Source organism: Procambarus clarkii, chromosome 60 (genome assembly GCF_040958095.1).
Source record: "Procambarus clarkii isolate CNS0578487 chromosome 60, FALCON_Pclarkii_2.0, whole genome shotgun sequence".
Classification (NCBI taxonomy): domain Eukaryota; kingdom Metazoa; phylum Arthropoda; class Malacostraca; order Decapoda; family Cambaridae; genus Procambarus; species Procambarus clarkii.
Genome location: NC_091209.1, coordinates 15839401 through 15859262, shown reverse-complemented (window position 1 = coordinate 15859262; position 19862 = coordinate 15839401). Strand labels below are relative to the sequence as shown.

Here is a 19862-nt window from a genome sequence, read left to right as displayed (position 1 = left end):
TTGTATGTTCTGTCAGAATCATAACGACACAGACAAATGACGGCCCAACACCAGTTTAATAAATGTACAAAATTCTCCCTCTTCAATCTTATAAGCACATAAGTGAAACCTTGCAGCCTTTATGTGAATTATACTTCAATATTTTTAGTTTCCCTCAACTAAAGGAAGTTATATTTGCATCCCATTTGAAACAGAAATTGTTAATTTATCTTGGTTTGTTAGTTTTTCTTTAGTGCCTTGGCATTGGCCCAGACTTATTTAGATTGTTTACAAGCTCTTGTTTTGTCAGTGATAGCGTTCTCTTTGTTGAGGGGCTCTTGTTTTGTCAGTGATAGCGTTCTCTTTGTTGAGGGGCTCTTGTTTTGTCAGTGATAGAGTTCTCTTTGTTGAGGGGCTATTGTTTTGTCAGTGATAGGTTCTCTTTGTTGAGGGGCTCTTGATTTGTCAGTGATAGCGTTCTCTTTGTTGAGGGGCTCTTGTTTTGTCAGTAAGAGCGTTCTCTTTGTTGAGGGGCTCTTGTTTTGTCAGTGATAGCGTTCTCTTTGTTCAGGGGCTCTTGTTTTGTCAGTGATAGCGTTCTCTTTGTTCAGGGTTTCTCTTTTTGTTAGTGCAGCATTTATTCGCCACTTTTATTTTTGTAGTGTAATTTTTCTTGTTACAGAATTGTTACAAATGTTAGGACATTAACTCTATCCTGTCCAACACATTTAATATCTTGGGATTGGGATTTATTCCAGCCAGTCTCGCTGTATAAATACTGTACAGTGCAGTATTGTATGCATAGTAAGCAGTGATTATTATTTAATTTTAGTATTATCTCATGGGGTCCTGCAGAGAACTGAAAATGCTTGTCTGGTCTAGTGGGTTTTGCACTTATTTCCACACATTTTGTTTTTAATCTTGGGTTTATCCAAGATTTAATAAATGTGCTCAAATGAGTTTATCTTCAGTTTATCTAAACTCAATAATATCTACTTTTGTATTCTCTAGCTTAATTGGGTAGGCTGCCTGTATTTTCTCTTAACTTGAAGCTCTAGATAGGGAGCAAAGTAATATTGGCTTCCTGTCTAGCTATTAAGTGCAGCGTTGTCAGACAACTAGGTATTTCCATGTCCTTGCACTATCAATGAATTCTTTAATATTGGTGTTGCGAACAGAGGATATCCTCCTTTGAACACTGGAAGTATATTCTTGTTTATTATTCATGTTTCTGGTTACATCAGTGTCTGAGGTGACCACCTTTCCAGTTTTAGAACTGTACTTTCAATAGATGAGAGTAATAAGGGTAGTAGATTTTTAAAAGTGGTTTGTCGTTGTAGTTAACGTCAAAGGATAAACAAAAAATCCTGTGAATCCCATCGTAATACAGAAATAATATTAGTAAGATTGAATAGGCAGAAAGTAATCACACTAACGTGATGCATTAATGAGAAACTCTGTATGAGAATAAATGAAAATGTCCTCATCACGGCTCCTACAGATTTTCTCATAGTAAGATTGAAAAATGGTGAAAGCAGAGAGGAGTTGGTGTCAAGAGTTGTACCTGGTACTGCATGATACTGTTAAATACATGTGTATAGAACAATACAGAAATATTTTTGAAGGCATTAAATGGCCAAGATAGTCAATAATTTTATTGTATTATCTGGGAAAAGATAGTGATGGTATGGAATGTAGATAAAGGGAAATTCTGGAAAATGTGAAATAGAAAAAGATACCAGGTGATGATCAGGTGCCTAGAAATGTAAGAGAAGCCTTTGATGTTTGCCATGCCCGAGTGTCCGAATGTATGATCTGTATCCAAAGACTTGGTAGGATCGTAAATGATATGGCACTGAAGATTCTTTTTAAAGTGATTCAAAGCCTCATTCTTGTGTGCGATGCAGAAATTCTTTGTATGTGAGTAAGTTACCCTTTGTATTGGATTGGATGAATTCAGTTGTTCCTTTAAATTGGAAGAGCAGAATGGGAGGATTATAGCGAGTTGTAGGGACGGTAAAATCTATGGTTAAGTTATAGTTGAAAAGATTTTTATTGCAGTAATGTATTGCAAGAGGTAGAATAAAAATGAGAAAGGTGACATTATGATGGGAAAAGGCTATATGGAAAAATAACCTGCTTAGCGGCAAACTGCATTGAAAAATGTGGGGAAATATAGGGGAAAAATAATGAACAATATTTGTGTTTAAATTAGAAATACCATGTAAATGGCTAAATATACAATTTGTTGCCACCAGATTTATCATCAGTTTTGTCTAGCCTTTTTAAGCGACATTAACTTTTGAAATGTTTCTCTCGCCCCCACTCCAGGACTTTACTTTATGCAATCATAAATGTAAAACCAATATTTGTGTGGCGGCTCTTGGGGTGCATAAGAGTTTTGATGTAGGAATGAGGGGGAAATAGCTTGGTATGTCTTTTAAACTGGTGTGACTACTTTGTATTTGAAGTTTGTTGCATTTGTTCTTCGGAAAGTACTGGTGTTGGGTATTAGTGATCTTGGATGTTCCTAATTTGTAAGAACAAAATATGTATCTTTATGTATCAGAGCAGGAATTGTATGTGTTAATTTATAGCACTGTAGTTCTGTTAATATTTTGAATTGCATTACTTTTTAATACAATTTGCAGTCATTTTGAAATACTTTGAACTCATTCTTCATATGCGTATAGTTTCTGTAATTTGCTGTCATGTGGTTGATGTTATTATTTTCCCATAGATGAATGAAAAAGAATTTCATTAATCATTTAATGATACTGGAAAATATTAAAACTGTTTACAAGACAGTAACTTTGTGAATATGATGAATGAGCTTTGTATGGCTTGCCCCTTTTTATCCTCATGTTTACGTGATGGCCCGGGCACCTGTGTTATTATAGATGACGCGCAGTGATGAAGGCAAGGAGGAAGACATGCAGGGAGCATCTAGTGACGGAGACGTAATAGATGGAGTGCAAGTCAGTGTGTTACAAGGACTAGTGGAGGGATTGTCTGTGCATGACAATAGACCATTCAGCATTGAAGATGACATGAATAGTCAACTTGGGGCAGTGGGAGGTGCTCATTTACCGGAGTCAGCCCGTGCCCTCTCGGCATTTAGGCGACCACGGGAATAAAATTTAAAATTTAATTCTTCATACTGTAGAGCATGAAGAATTAATCACAGACTTTCACTCGTGCTCATAATAAATTATAATAATATACATTTAAGTGAAACTAACTAAAATTTATTATAACAATTATAAAACTGGGAATATTTTTTTATAATAAATTTGGAATTACTTACTAGCTCAGATTGACTTTTAAGATGAACATGGTATCTCTCCTACTGTTGATATGTTGTAATTATCTTATCATATAAATGTTTAATCTTGATTATATTGTTTAATGTTATCTGTTACAAAAAGGTCGTGATAGGTAACAGATGTAATAGATAATTAAGTAAAAATATGCTCTACCCAGGACTCGGTAATACAGGACCTGTCATAACAGAATCGTTATTCAAAATTAAAACACAATAGCGTGATATATCTGTGAGAAAGTATTTATAAGTAAAGCAGTGGAACTGAACCCGTGTCTCAGCAAGTGACTTCCATATTCATGCATTACCCATTAGCTCACAATGGTCTAGTGGGTAATGCATGCAACTTGGGGTGACCTTTCCTTATGGTTACCTTACGAAGATTTTGAAGGTAAACGTCCCCACAGCCTGGTTTCTGACCAGGTCTCCTGGTTGGTGGTCAAAGACCAGATTCACGAAGCAATTACACAAGTACAGTATTTACGAATGTGTACATCTTTCCTCAATCTTTGACGGCTTTGGTTACATTTATTAAACAGTTTACAAGACTGAAAACTTCCCAATCAACTGTTGGTATTGTTATAAACAGCCTCCTGGTACTTCGGAGCTCATTAACTGTTTAGGAATTGTAAACAAAGCTGCCAAAGATTGCGAAAGATGTATAGGTTCGTAAATGCTTGCGTAACTGCTTTGTGAATCTGGCCCCTGGTCTACAAGGCTGTTTGATGCAGTAGCTTGCATCCTGATGTATGATGTGACTTTTGAACACTGAGAGGTCGGCCAGTAATTTGCTGTCATGTGTCCCCTTATGTGTAGTGGGAGAGTGTTGAAAAGTCTTGAGCTTTTGATGTTGATTGAGTTCTCTCACAGCTTACCTGCTGTGAAAAGCACCTCTCCTTTTCAATGGGACTATTTTGCATATCCTGCCATGCCTTCTGGTTTTATGTGGTGAGACCAGTAACCTGAGATTCACCGCACTGCTCCAAAAGATTTTCTCGCAATTATAATACCTTGGTAGTTAATTCTGTCCATCCTGTGGTCGTCAAAATTCAATATTGGCTGTTTCTTATCTCCAGCAGATTTAAGACAGTCGAGTTTTACTGGGTTCCCAGCCATATTGGTGTTTCCTATAATGAATGTGAGGATGCTGCCACAAAGGAGGCTATTCTCACTTATCCCATTTCCTGCAAAAGTGTTCTTTATTTCGACTACTACCAAGTTATTTATTTCTCAATCCGAGCCCGTTGGCAGGATTGCTGGTCTTCTGTTACTGGTAACAAACTGGGTGCTCTTAAGGGTAGCGTGTCCCTGTGGCCTTCCTTCTACCACTGTAACTGGCAACTCTGTGTGTTTTACTTGCACTAAGATATTAACATGTGGCAGTTTTGTTTTTACGCCAAGATCGGAATGTATATTTAGTGTATTCTGTCTTGTTTTTATCAGGAGATAAAAATGGAAGGAGATGGAATTTAGGATTTTGAATTCCAAGAGTTCAAATGGGTCCCAGTGAACCCTGTCTGATGGATTGAATAAAGTCGCTAGAAGTGTCGGGGGGACTTCTGTTGATGAAATGACATAGCCCTGTACGACACTGAGTCTCTCCTACACATACTTATCACCCCAATGTGACGTCCCTTTAAGTACGTGGGAGAGTATTCTTGACACCAATATTTACCAGTGAAGTAGGAAAACATAGCGATCATAATGTAATACTGTACTATGTATTGGGTAATGGAGACTCTGGATAATGGCATCCTGTATAACTGAGACACTGAGGTAGAAAAGCATATATTTTATGAACCATAGTACACTAGCTATTTTTCAGGGTAAAATGTTAAATGATGGTGAATGTCAGCTATGCATTGTGGGAAATTGCTCCATATTCACTCGGTAATATAACATGTAGGATCTTTTAGAATTTTACACAATGTTTATTAGTAAAATATATTATATTTATGAAAAATCTAGTATATTTTTGCAAAAATACATGTTATGCCACTTACACAATTCTGCTTATGACGCCTCATTTTTTTTTTGTTTTTCAAAACAAAAATTTGTTTGTTCCACATGCAACTTTTGATTATAAAACAAACTTTTGTTCCTTTCTCACTTTATATCTTTGGACTAGTAAGTGATATCGTCAGTGCGTGTGTAATAATCAGACTATTATTTACAAAACACCATAAAGCATTCCTATAGAGTTACTGAATCTTTGACTCTTGATACTGGAAACTAAATAGAGTAACAAGTGAAGATACTGTTCACAGAGCAATCCAAGACTCTTTAAATTACACTCGGTTCTTCTGAATTTGTGCACCTTATGATGTCTATTTTGCTGTTGTGATTGAGAGAATACTACCACCTCTATAACTACTGTAGTACAACCCTTACAAATGCCACCGCCACTCCATGCTTACTACATCACCCTGTATGCAACACACCATCTGTGCAACATTCCCTGTAGACATTCCATCTTTATACTCATTGAATCACCCCAGTTCAGTCGGTATACCGTTTCACGGCATCAAAATCCAAACCATTGACATGCCAAGGTACAGTGGTTGGATGGCCACTGTGCCTTGTCAAGCTCATGCATTCTATTACAGTATCTTAATTCTTGTGCTGTTGTACGTAACCGTAAACTATCATTTTACTTTTCAAGGGGCCATTTTGCATTCCATGTGCAGTTTTGGTTTTATAGGGCAAAATAATACCAGTTTATAATAGCCACCAGAAAGTTGCAGGAAAATTAAGGAATTCATTACACTATGCTTTATTTTGTAATGACCATGTGAACTGGAAAGAGTATTGTATTCTCTTACTTAGAGCTACATATATACATCTCATTTATATGATCTTGTGATGGTACAAATATTAGCCAGTAAACATTAACAATTAGCCAGTAACAAATTTTACTTTAAAATTAGTCACAGAAAAGCAAATATTTATTTATTTTTAATTAAGAAGAAAAAGTGGTTTTGTCAGAAATGCAAGGGTTAAAGTTGCAAATATTATTTCATCATGTTTAGTCAATTTTGTTTCTAAACAGATTGTTTATTGTCTGTTATAATCTTAATTATATTACAAACATCAAACTTGATTGACTGAATGTAGCAAATCATAGTTTGTTATTTACAACAAACTGGTTACTTTATATCATAGCCTAGCTCAGACTTTACTCTTGAAACTCAATCTATATTTCTGTTATGATCTAGGTCTCCAGCTAGGACAAAATGGCCACTCGCAATACAGAGATCGGTAGTATTTACAAGTTGGCCAATTCACGAGTCTGTTTTTACTACCACAGATGGTGTATGGCGTAAAGTAATACTTCCCTCGTTTGGGTTAATGTTTGTTAACCAGTTTGGTTTTTAGAAGTAGCATGGCTTTAACGTACAAAAGTCCAGACACTAATCTAAACCACATTTGAAGTAACCGCCTCTTCAGCAGTTATCAAAGTCTGTAACCTTGAGTTACTAGACCTGTAACTGCCTCTTCAGCAGTTATTAAATTCTGTACCCCTTGAGTTACTAGACCTGTAACTGCCTATTCAGCAGTTATCAACATCTGTACCCTTGAGTTACTAGACCTGTAACTGCCCATTCAGCAGTTATCAACATCTGTTCCCTCGAGTTACTAGATCTGTGCAAATGATCACTGTGTCAACCATATCCCATTATCTGTGATTACCTAATATTCTTTGGTGATTTAGTACAATATAGGTATTACTGTATAGAAATTGTGTGTGTTTAATATACCATATACGCAGTAGATTTTTGGTTCTACAGGGGGAGGGGTCCTTTTCTTTAGGCTCCATGTGAGACTGAAACATATAATGTTTATTAACAAATCCACAAGGGCCGTGACGAGGATTCGAACCTGCGTCCGAGAGCATCCCAGGCGCTGCCCTAATCGACTGAACTACGACATGGTAAAAGAATTGCAACCATAAATTCTACTGAATTTACTTGGATCGTGAATCCTCTTCACGGCCTTTGTAGATTTGCTCATTTGATGCATCACGCTATTGTGATTTCTGTGTGTATAATGTTTATTATCTTATGGTAGACATAGGTTACTCTTGAGATCCAAAACATTAAATACAAAATAGAAGTAATGTACACTAACATTTTACAGTTTATGGCCACAGTGCAATGCTTCAAACATTTAAATAAGTTCAGTGCTTCTGTTTAATATATAAGGTTTATAATTACAATAGAGTACAACATACATTATTTTGATGTAAAAGTAAGTCATGCTTTGATTGGTTCTGTTATGAGCACAGTGGACTTCATGGATATTTATATTATTAAGCCTTTAGGAAATTAGATTTGGTAAAGGCTTTCCAGGCCATTGCCTTCAATAAAGCCTTTTCTTAATTTAATGTTAAGCGCAGTATGTATACAGTATAAATTGTATGGTACGCATCCCACAATGCATTGCTTGCAACACCACTTGAAGCTTGGATAATATTCAAATACAATATTGTGCGGAGTGTCTTAAAGCTCTGAGATCTGTTAGAATTATCATGCATTTATATTTGTTATTGTATTAATTAATCTTGTTTCAGATGAAATATTTTAAATACCAGTATATAGATTCATAAAATATTGAATTATATTGTTATTATGCTAAGATATACAATCTCAAAACATTGTTGTTTATGGTTGTGGGTTAGTTTGTAAGGTATGTGTAGTGTGACTTTCAGTAATCATTGACCTTTAAATGGCACCAATCTCATTACGCGATCGCCTCCTGTGCTTGAATCGCCATATTCCAAATTTTTTAATTAGTTTTGTCAATGATATATTTGTCATGCTTACCATGATGTTCAACTTTTAATTATCTGAGCCATTAAATGGTTACAAGGCTCATTGGTTACTTGTAATTTTCAGGACCCCTCCCCATCCTACCCCCCAAAGTCCTTTTTACACCTCCCTGCTTGTCACTCATGAATAAAAAACAATGTATAAAACGATACACAACTTGTTGAAAACAATTTGTGTAGGTGATAGTGATAAGCTTACACCTGGTGGTGGTGGTGGCGGCCAGTTGAACACGTGGCGAGTGACTTTGAATTCACTGGCCTTGCTTCTTGCAGTTTGGCATTCAGTCCTTGACTGTCCAAGTAGTTGGGCATCATTCCTTTCATCCATTCTATCCTAACTCCTTGTCCTCATATCCCGTCTAAGTGCTATACAGTCATACTGGTTTAGTGCTTTTTCCGGATTTTGTGGAGTAGCTGTTTTTTAGTGTCCCCGCGGCCTGGTCGAGGACCGGGCCGCGGGGACACTAAAAGCCCCGAAATCATCTCAAGATAACCTTAAAATATAGGGGCTATAATTAGACCGTTGACAAGCCGCCGGCTTCCTGTCCTCGTCGAGGCCACTAGTATTAGTCGCCCTCGGGTATGTTCTGGTATATAATCTGAGTCGGTCACGAGCCTTGTTACATGCAGCCTCTTCACGTTACTTGCTCATAGGTAACCAGAATGCATCATATAGTTCAGACATGAACAATGTTTGACAAGTAGTAGGAAATGAGGCTAGAGGAAATATGTTTAAGAGGGAGTGAAGACGCATTTAGTTGTAGGAAGAGGTTTGGTGCTGTCGTGGATGTCCAGCTGGAGCATGGTAGTGCTATTGAGTGTGACATATATCATAAATTAGATGGGGGCATCTTTTTTTTGAGTATTTAATCTATATTTCTTATATTTCTTCCCCTATTTCTTTGGGGCTTGCTTACCAGACATAGTAAATAAGAATTAAGATCCCCTTATTAGCCAGTTGACCTGAAACTTCGTCAATGACTTTAATATTTAATTCCATATGAAGTTAACCCTAAGACTGATAAAGGGAATTTATCCTCATATTATTTGTTTCAGTAAATTTTATAGTCACGAATATTGTAGTTCAAATTACATTACTGTATTTCATTATTTTTGTATTTCAAATTACATTACTGTATTTCATTTCAACATTTGTTTTTATATGCATTCAGTATTTTTGTCAGCAGGTTTAATCATTGAAGGTGTAGTAAAAGTTTATACTATTAGATAATTAAGCCTTCAGATAATCAGAATATTATGCATGTCGTATATGCATGAAAACTATCTTGGTCACTGGCATGTAATATAGTCAGGCACATTAAAACTTTCACCACCTAGAATGCTATCAGCATACATTCTCCTGCACTTCAGCAAAAGCCTGCTGCTCAAGAAGACTTTCTTGACCAGGCAAAGCTTAGAACTAATAATAAAGTAGAAAATGATTAAAGCGCACTGCTAGATGATCTGTCACTGATAACCAAGTAGCATATTCAGCAGCAGCTGGCCAGGGTTAGAATCCTGAGTAGCACTCCAAATTTATTTGCAGTTTGCTCATTGTTTTGGAATGCACTTACTCTAGACTGCCAAATGTATAATTTTTGTTTAAACTGTATAGTTGGTGTTGGTAGTGTTGTCACAATATACAGTAGGAGCATGCGGGTCACTATATATGCATGTGAGTCAATATATATGAGCATGTGAATCACTATATATGAACATATGACTCTGTATATACACAAAATATCCTGGTGTATAAATTGAAAAGTTGGCACTTATCTGACTGAAGACTTTGACAAACATTCTCTCATAGCATTTCATCTTATTTATTTATTTATATATATATATTATAAAGCCACCAGTAAGCTGCAGCTTGTGCGGTGATGCATCAATGCCGGAGATCTCGGATTACAGATTTCTGAGGACATGGCCCTTCTGGTTCAGTCAACTTGTAAGTTGAGACACCTCAAAATTGAAGGGGCTGTGTTTGAACCCTAAATAACTATGGTGTTTTCTTTAAAAGGGCTTGCAGGAAAGAAGGTTCCAGGACATTTGCAGGGCTTGCAGGCATCCTGCAAGCTCTTTTAAAGATAACACCATAGTCATTTAGGGTTCAAACACAGCCCCTTCAATTTTGAGGTGTATCAACTTACAAGTTGACTGAACCAGAGGGGCCATGTCCTCAGAAATCTGTAATCCGAGATCTCCAGCATTGATGCATCACTGCACAAGCTGTAGCTTACCAGTGGCTTTATAAGCAGACTGCTGAGAAGGTAATTCGAGCAGGTCTGTAACCTACATGCAGCGAATAGAACTCGCACCAAGATAGAACTGATTCTAAATCCAGAAATGTAAATGCTGCACTTTGCAGCCTTTGTTCAGTCACTGTATAGTTATACAATAATTAACATGAAGCAAAACTATTGGCTGGAACTAGGATGTCTGGCCTAGTACAATACCAAGAGGAGGCTTAAATGTCAAGGCAAGAGCTGGTGGCCAAGCCTAATTTAATCTCTTTCCTCAAGGACATGAAAGCGTGAGGGTAGCCTGTGACCAAAACAAATAACACTCAAATAAATACAGCCACATACCAGCTCTCCCATGGCAATGCCACTGGATAACAGTGTGCCCCCCCCCCCCCCCACACACACACACACAGATGATTTAGTAAGGGTAACTTGTGTATTGTATGCATATTGATCTGCTTAAGAAATACACAAAGAAACTGGAAAAGAACAAAGATATGCCACTAAATGGCTTCTGGAACTGAAAAACAAGAGCTACGAGGAAAGGCTTAAGGAGTTAAATACTGTATGCCAAAGCTGGAAGATAAAAGAAAGAGGTAATATGATAATTACATACAAAATAGAAACAAGAATTTACAAAATTTATAAAGAAGAATTCTTGAACGCTGTAACTTTCGGAACAAGAGATCATAGAATCAAGCTAAGGAAACAAAGGCGCCAAAAATTATTAGAGGTATCCTTTGCAAATAGTGGTAGAAGGTTGGAACCAGTTAAGTAAGAAGGCTGTGGAGGGCAAAACTATCAGTAGTTTAAAGTTTTATATGACAGAGTACTGGGAAGACTGGACACCTCTCATCCTGTAATTACACCCACTTATCTTTCAGTACAAGGTACCAAGGAGCTATATAGTAAATATAATGATAAACTCAAGAGAAAGAAGACTATTGCTGATTTCAGCAGCTCAAACTAAAAATGTTTCTTTTGGTATACAATGTCCAGCGATGTACAAATATTTTGTATATCCATCAGAAAATAGCTACTTTACACTGAGAATGAAGTTCCAAAGGGTGAACATAATTCACTTAAATGCATTCCAGAATTCATCTCTGCATGGCCTTCTGATGTGTCCCCTCGCACTGTGCCCTAGTGGAGAACCCCACTTGTTAAAGCCTTGTACTGTGGAGATGATTTGACTATAAATTGAGGGTGTCTGAATTCTTTTAGGTACCCTGACAGAATAGTAAACACACAGTATGGTAAAATATGGTCAAAATGGTTGATATATGGTGTTGGAACACAGCGTACCACAAGATGAGACTGTAGAGTGAAGGTGACAGCTATGTCAAATCTCAGCTGGTGGCAGTCAGGTTACGGCTGGCAGCTGTAGGCCAAGTCTTCTGTCTATCTGAGACGGCTGGATAAAGGCAGATCAAGGTGGTGTTGCTCCTGGCTGCTCTGTGGTGGTACTGTTGGCGATGAACTGGCAATGATCTCGATGTTGTGCTCTCGTGACCTTGTGTATCTGTCCACTGGCTCAGTTCAGACCAACGCTGCTTGTTGACTGGTGAAGGTGTGTGGATCTAGTAGTACTTACTAACAGTGCTGATGTAGCTTCTACAGTAATCTGATGTAGTTGCTACAGCCTTATGGTGAAGGCTTGTACTGTAAGTCTCTGTCTTAAAATACCTTTTCCTTGAACACTTTCACTGTCATCCATGTATTGTTGTTTTATGTAAAGATAGATTGAAATATGATGGCATTGGCATTCTCCATTTTTTCCTGATGAAAATATTTATGTGCTGCCTTCCCACAGACAAGTATTGTTACTGTAGAGCTTAATGTATTTTTTGTGTGCTCTAAGAGTTACTTTTCATTTACAGAAGATTGACTTTTGATGGGTTCCCATTCATATTAGTGTTGTCTCCATAATCTCATGGATGCCACTGCTAGAGCCCTGTCGTGCCTGGCCTGTCTCCCAGACATGAATTCCTTACTCAGATATTTACCCTATCATTAATGAAGGAATCTGCAGCTGTTGGAAAGATAGATGGTTGGCTATTACAAATAACAAATTATGTACTATTAAATGTGATTTATTCCCATGACCTTTCTCTGAAACATGAAGTGGGAAATGTTTCTTGCCACACGTGATTAACTCATAGGCATTTAATGAAACAGGCCTGCACCTTACATCCCGATTTTGAGGATGGAAAAAATTTTGTTTTAATGTTGTTCCTTCGAATCGTTTGTCCCTCGATAAAATCCTTGTGAATTTGACTCTGTTGATATTGTTCATCATATGTCTTTCGCTCTCGTATTGTCATCCCATATGATTGCTAGGACCTCTTATATTCTGTTATATGCAGTTCTGCATAGCCATACTAGCTGAGCACATTCTTTTAATGATAAACTTACTTTTATCTTGACTTTTATGGAATTAATCCTTCTCATTTGAGTTACTGGCATTGTAGTAGTTCACATACCATTTATGCTCAAGATTTATAGTAAAATGCTAAATAATTTTATTAGCAAGAGGATAGGAAGCACTTTTGATTGCCTCATTGCTAGATTATTCAGAAAGTACCTTTGTATGCATGTGTAGAGAAGGAATGTTAAGGGTAGAAATAAACAGTGATAAATTATATAATAAATAGGAGAGTGAGGAAGTAATAATGCATGAAAGAAGTTTTATGTTGAGAGGGTAAGTGAATTGAGGTAAGATGAGGAAAGAGGTTTTAGGAAAGGTCAAGAACGTGCAGATAAGAACTTTATTAAACAAAGATTGTGTAAGATTTGGAAAATGTATACTGTAGGGAACTGCTAGGTGAAGTACAGTCCATTTGTAACAAATGAAAAAGTGTAAAAGTGATTGGGAGATTGAGTGGAAGGTATGAAGTAAACATTGGAGCAAGACTATGTTATGTATCAGTAGTAAGAGAGTGCAAGTGATGAGTTCAGCACATTCTCCAGTGGAAGAAATATACAGTATTGTTAAATGTCAGTATAGTACTGTAGAAGTGAGTTGGTGGCTTTTGAAAGACAACAGGGGTAGAGTTGGGGATTTTACTACACCTTGCAGAATACACAAACACAATATGATGGAATGTTAAACTGAAATGGAGGATGAAGCTTTGGTAAAGGTCAAGGAATTTAATTACATAGGTTTGTTACTAAAGTATACATAGGAAAAATATGATTGTGACATGACACTCCTGCCAACCCCAATGTGTTGAAGCAATACATAATTATGAAATAATGAGCTAATACAGGCTGTTGAAATTAGCTGTTTATGAAATACTTGTGGTATCAGTAAATGGGGTGGAATAAATACAGTAATGGGGAAGTGTATGGAAGATGCTGAATGGCAGACAAAGACACGAGAAGTAGAGTAGTGAGTTGACTAGCACAAATGCCTGTTCTTTAGAATGGTATGGTTATGCAGAGATTGTTGAACACAATTGCAAGAACATACTGTATATTCTAAGTGAATGCCAAGGAGTTAATGATTGGTATACAACCAGCACCATAGAAAGGAAAATTGTTGGCATACATACAGTACAAGAAAAAACATACGAGGGTACACGACATAAAACTGTTTAAGATTTCGTTATAAAATGCCTGCCTGAAGACATGCTGGAGCTGCTTCCTCAGAGGTAGGCATCAGAGATAGAGAAATTGTTAAGCTTGGCCCTTGATCATCCTAATTAGAGCCATGTCATAGATGTTACTGTGGCACAGTATTTCTGCTTACAAGTAGAAATTGTTAATACGTATCTGCAATAAAATTATAGATTATGAACTACCTAATTGTTAAAATTTAGTGGCTTCCATAAGCAATATTTTATGTGCCATATGTCTTTGTGCAATAAATCATGAAATTAATAATAATGCTTATTAGTTTTCCTGATTTTGTTTTTCTTTGTGGTTTAATGATTACTTGCTTAGGAACTGAACCTAGGTGTCACAGCAGTGCAATTAACAGGAATTCCTTAAGCATATACATATAGCTTTTTATGCATTGAAACCCCATGCTTTGCAGGTGTCTGATGTTCTGACTTTATAAAATATGCTGCATTTTCCAGCTCATCTGACACTTTCTTTTACTGTATTTTTTAAACTCTCAATCTATGTAGGCATATTTAGACAACAGTTGAAGCTATTAGATATTTTCTTAGTAAAATCATTTTTTTAGTAACAAAATAATGGCAGATTTAAAGCAAGATATCCATTAAACAAATAATTTCAAATATTGAAAGGCATATTTGAGTTTTGCATTGAATATATTTGTTATAAAATCTCGGTACCAGATGATTTCTCTTAAAAACACTCATGTGAAGCTATATTTGAGTTTTTATATCAGTGCACAGCCAACATTATGGGCTGTAATACTTTATCCCCACAGGACTGCAGCATTGGAAGGAATCCCAAGGATGCTCTCGTCACTGTTCCTTCCCACTACTGAGCTCCACATCACTGCTGACATTGACGCAAAACATCAACAGCTGCTCAACTATCCAAAAATGCATTGCTTGTGATTCTGCCTGTTCTCTCGATTTGCTGTCAAAGAATATAACTAGTTCACCCAACCAGAAATGTACGAACCCTAGCAACCCACCAGACCTAACGTGGCCGATGCACAGAAAACTTTAAAATTATTTTGCTTTAATTTTTTTCCTAATACGTTGCATTTTTGACAGATTGGTCGCTTCTGTCAAAAATACAACATATTAAGTGAGAGAACAGGTTGATCACAATATTTTCTTAAGGGGTCACTAGGTGGTGGAACAAAATACAAAGCTCTATTGCTCTGATCTTTTAGTGCCAGTTTTATGGAGAGGCTGTAGCCCCTTACTTGAAGCTATAGACCCCACTAGATTAGATTTCAAAAGTCTTAGCCAATTTTTTAGCTCCCCAAAATTTGATAGAGCTGCTGCAGGTGGTCTTGTCTTGAATGTATGAAATATTTATTGATAATATTGAAAACAATATTAAAATAGATACCATATCTCAAAAGCATAATTTTCAGTTACTATAACAGTTCCCACCAATTGACAGTGGGAAATGGGATAGAGATAACCATAGTAAAATGATGAAATATCCATGGTTTCTGTGTGTAGAAACTAAACTTTAATAAGTAAATTGTTGCTTAATTATTAAAACAAAAGATGCAAATGCAAGTTAAAAATTACATAGTTACAGTATTTGCCGGTGTAAAAGACTCACTCTCACATAGGACACACCTATTTTACAAGGATATTTTGTGGAAAAAACTTTTAGCATGTTTCATCATACATGTATTGAAATATATTTTAAAGTGGATTTTGTACCCCTGCTCCTACCTCCTCTAAGAACAGCTGTATAGTTGTTTATATTTTGGGCAAGAGATTGATAAACAGGATGTGAAACTTGTATTTCTGGATGTGATGTTTTGTGTTGCCGCATCAGGCCACCAGGGTAGCGCTCCCCGTGCTGGTGCACCATCAAAGCGTTCTAGATTTGTTGTCATTCATTCATTGCAAATGCCTGACAGGCTGATGAAAGTTTAACATTCCTTTAAAATTTCTAGGAGCATTTTTCATTTAGATAATGAATAAATGTTTCTTAAAGTTGTTGTTGTTTTAGGTTCAGCTACTTGGAAGAAAAGTTTCAAGTAGCACGGGCTACGGTGAGCCCGTAGTGGCTTAGCTATGACCTGGCACAGGAGCAGGGCTGTAACTCATGGGTTCTGGATTCTTAAAGGTAACATGGTCGTTAAATAATATATGACATATGTCAGGTGTGGGTTATGTATGCTGGGTAAGGTGGTGAGATGATGTGAGCTTCTTGCATAACTGCCGACGTTTCCTAAGTTTGTACTGTAATAACAGACTGCGATAACTCAGCTTGTTTTCAATATGTTATTATTAGTAACACAATTTACTGTAATAATTTGGCTTGTTTTCAATACTTTTATTATTAGCAAAGATTTTTGTGCCTAGCGAACTTGCCCAGTATGCTCGTCTGGCTCCCTAGCCTACGGCGCTCAGTCTCCCATCCGTAATATGGCTGCATTAAATGCAGGACAATTTTTTTATACATTTAAAAATAAAAAGTGTGTCTTGTATGCCGGCAAATACTGTAACTGAAATGTATAGAACTGCACTTCAAGCAGTTTATTACATGTGAGCATGCATGTGTGTGTGCACGCACGCATGCACACACACACACACACACACACACACACACACACACACACACACACACACACACACACACACATACACATACACATACATATACATATATATACTGTATGTGCACAGTCTGCATCATCTGTGATGAATAGGTGTCATCTTGCACACCTGTGATGTACCAATGAGAAAATTTTGTAGCTGGTCAATGGGATTGAACACGTTTTCCTGGACTTGTGCGTGTCTCTGAGGAGGTTCAGGAATATGGGTTCAGTCCTATCATACACAATCATCTTGTTGCATTTGAGTACAATAGATACTAATGACACTGTTCACCAGACTGTGTACATGTATTTTTTTGCTTTCAAGTACAGTACATATTAATTTATTCATCTGTTTGAGAAAGAATTAAGAAAATGTGTAAAATAGCTATTTTTGTAGGTACTTTAGGGATACAGTACTGTAAAATGGACCTGAGAGTACAGTATATGAAAATCTAAAGTCAATATGACTTGAGAAATGGAGTACAAATAAAGTAATTAGGGTTTCTTTGTTTAACATATTTAAGTATGGTATAATGAATAGAGTTGACTATTAAGGAAGAGGCTTGTAAATTATTTGTGTGTTATTGATGAGGCCCTATTTCTAGGTTTGATAAAAGGGCCAAGAGGCCCTATTTCTAACTTAACATAATGTATAGTTTGACTTTGGAAGCAGACTCATGGCTCTGGAAAAAAAAAAGTTTTGATTATAATCAAACATGCAAGTTTATGAAATACAAAAAAAAAGACTGCTCTTCCATCTGGAGACAATTAGAATAAACAACATTTGTTGTGTGATTGCAGAGTTTATAAAATCTAGTAATGAGCATAATCTTGTTGGCGTATCAAACAGCTCATAGTACATTAATGTATATACGTAGTTGTTTAGTAGGAAAGCATAGGTGGTGTTAGAATTTAGGTGGCACAATTGCTTCATAGAAAAGGGTGACAGTTTGTTTTCTAACGTGTTTCAACCACACATATTTCCCGTGGTCTTCTTTGCATCGTGAAATAATATACAGTACTGCATTGACAAACTGTATTTTATGACATATATTTTAGAATAGCTTTTCCTTGGTTATTAATATGTTTGGTTTGTCTTTACTCTCTGTTGATAGTCTTGAGTTTTATATTTTCCTTCAGATGCATTTGTCATATATAATAATGCAGTAAATGACTTTACCTACGAAAAAAGTGCTTTTGGTATATTATATTAGAAGTTAGATTACTTCTAGAATCTAGCAAATTCTGCAGGTATGATTTCATATTGTGTACCTCTAGTTAAAATACACAATCTTTTTAAATAATAATTAGAATGATAACAATCATATTATTGGTCTGCACTGAATAACTCTTGAGTTCTATATGCCCAAATTTGATCATTATAATAATAATCTTCCAAGTTGCTTACACTGAATTTTGTTGTACAATAAATGTGTTTATAAATGCACATACAATACAGTACAGTACCTGAATGTATAGGAGCTGTATACCACACCGTACTGTACAGATAATTCTTCAAGATTCTGAATTCCACAATTGCTTTATGCAGATTCTAAATTTCCTATAACATATTTGGTGTCTGTTGCATAGATGCATAACTTTCGTAGCACAGTACTGTAATATTAGTTAAAAAAAAATGACATCTGAAGGACAAAATCTTACGTAAGCATTTATTAGGCTGCCCGTAACAATAAATTAGTTAATGTGAATGAGATTCGGGTAAAAATTCCTGGTGAACTCTGCATGTTTAGAATCGTATACATTGTATTTACTTTTAGCCTACACCATATGAATTTTGAGAAATTGAGAAAGCAGGCAAAAGTGTATGGTAAAAAAGCTCACTTCACCTACAGTTCTGTAATTCATAAAGAAGACACTGACTACAGTGTTCTTAAGAACATTAATGTATTATTTGGTTGTGTGTTGTATCATATTTTACAGATATACTTTCATTTCAAACACTCTGTGATTTGTTGATGTTTGAAAAATTGTTTTTTGGAAATACTGTTGGAGAACATGAAGAATCACAGAATTATTTCTTTTTCCTGCTTATTCAATACTGTATCCTAATTTAAGAGTTGGGTTGCACTTATTTTTTTAAAGCAAATTAATTGTGGTTGAAGAACTCCAGTTTACTGTTAAATATGTTTAACAGTTACTTAGGGGAAATTTTCTTCACAGAAAGAGTACAGAATAGCCTCAAGCAAGCAGTCTTTTAAAAATGTTGAATTAAATCACTTTATTTAATGTACATATTTGTGTAATTCTCATCGGAGCAACAGTATCTACTAATGATTATTTTATGCTCACAGGTATTGTACAATACCGCAGTGCAAAGAGATACATACTGCTGAGATGTAAAATAGGTAGGCCTACATGTGTGAATAATATGAACTTGATGCACTAAATTATTATTGCTTGTCCACTGCATCATTTTCAAAATATAATAGTGCCATTAAATGTGCTTCCACCTTTTGACAAAGGAAACAGTCATATTTTTTTGAAGGGCTTAACTTTGTATTCCCACCATGGCACTTGCAGCATGCAGGAGTTCCCACCTCTTGGTGGGCTGTGTGTGTGCATAGACATGTCGTTTATGGCAAAAACGTAAATAATTTTTCCCCAACCAAGAACTTTTACTATTAGGTTTAAGAAGTGGAGATGAATGAGTAACATAGTCTTTTAAACAATGACAAAACTACACTTTTTCCTAGCTACTAGGTTTTGTGTAATTAGCATAATACATGTATTTATTTGTTAATTTTTATTCAAAACTTTTACCATTTATGCTTGAATCTTTAAGCAACTGTAATTTTTGTATTTCAGTTTTTATACTGAAAATATAACCAGTAAAATTTATCTAAAGCTTTATTATAATAACCTTCTATTGATTAATAAAAAAAATCTTAATATTTCCATAACCAGCCCTCTCATGTTTGAGGTTGTTGGGGAAGTAAAGATAAAAAGTTCTATAATGTATATTTATACAAACATAAAATGTTACATGGAAAGGGCAGTGGCAGGTGAAGAATCACTTATTTGTATCTGGGAGGTCCTCAACTGTGGCAGTATATAATGTGCACAGCAGTAGCAACAATTAAATCTATTTTATAGGAGTGACCTTTCAGTGGCTCTGAGCTGAACTGGTACCACCAAGCCTTAGCCCAACCCATCAGGGCTCCATGACCCATCTGTTGCCTACTGTGAGCCAGGACTAGAATCTTGCTAACTGTAGGGGGTGAAGTGAACAACAGGTCAGAGATCAACCACAAAACT

General features: G+C 36.1%; 1 protein-coding gene across 2 annotated transcripts in view; it reads left to right on the top strand.

Moving 5' to 3' along the window:
* The window catches only part of LOC123766786 (6-phosphofructo-2-kinase/fructose-2,6-bisphosphatase 1), a 100286-nt gene extending 80841 nt beyond the window's left edge, over positions 1-19445 (top strand). Inside the window, exon 11 of one of the 2 annotated variants that reach the window (XM_045756162.2) lies at positions 14775-19445. In XM_045756162.2, the coding sequence (XP_045612118.1) occupies positions 14775-14834 (60 nt within the window). In that variant the 3' untranslated portion in view covers positions 14835-19445. Of the gene's footprint in view, positions 1-2879; positions 14261-14774 lie in introns of those variants that run through there. The other variant, XM_045756161.2, reaches the window with a different exon arrangement.
* Positions 19446-19862: the final 417 nt, after the last annotated feature.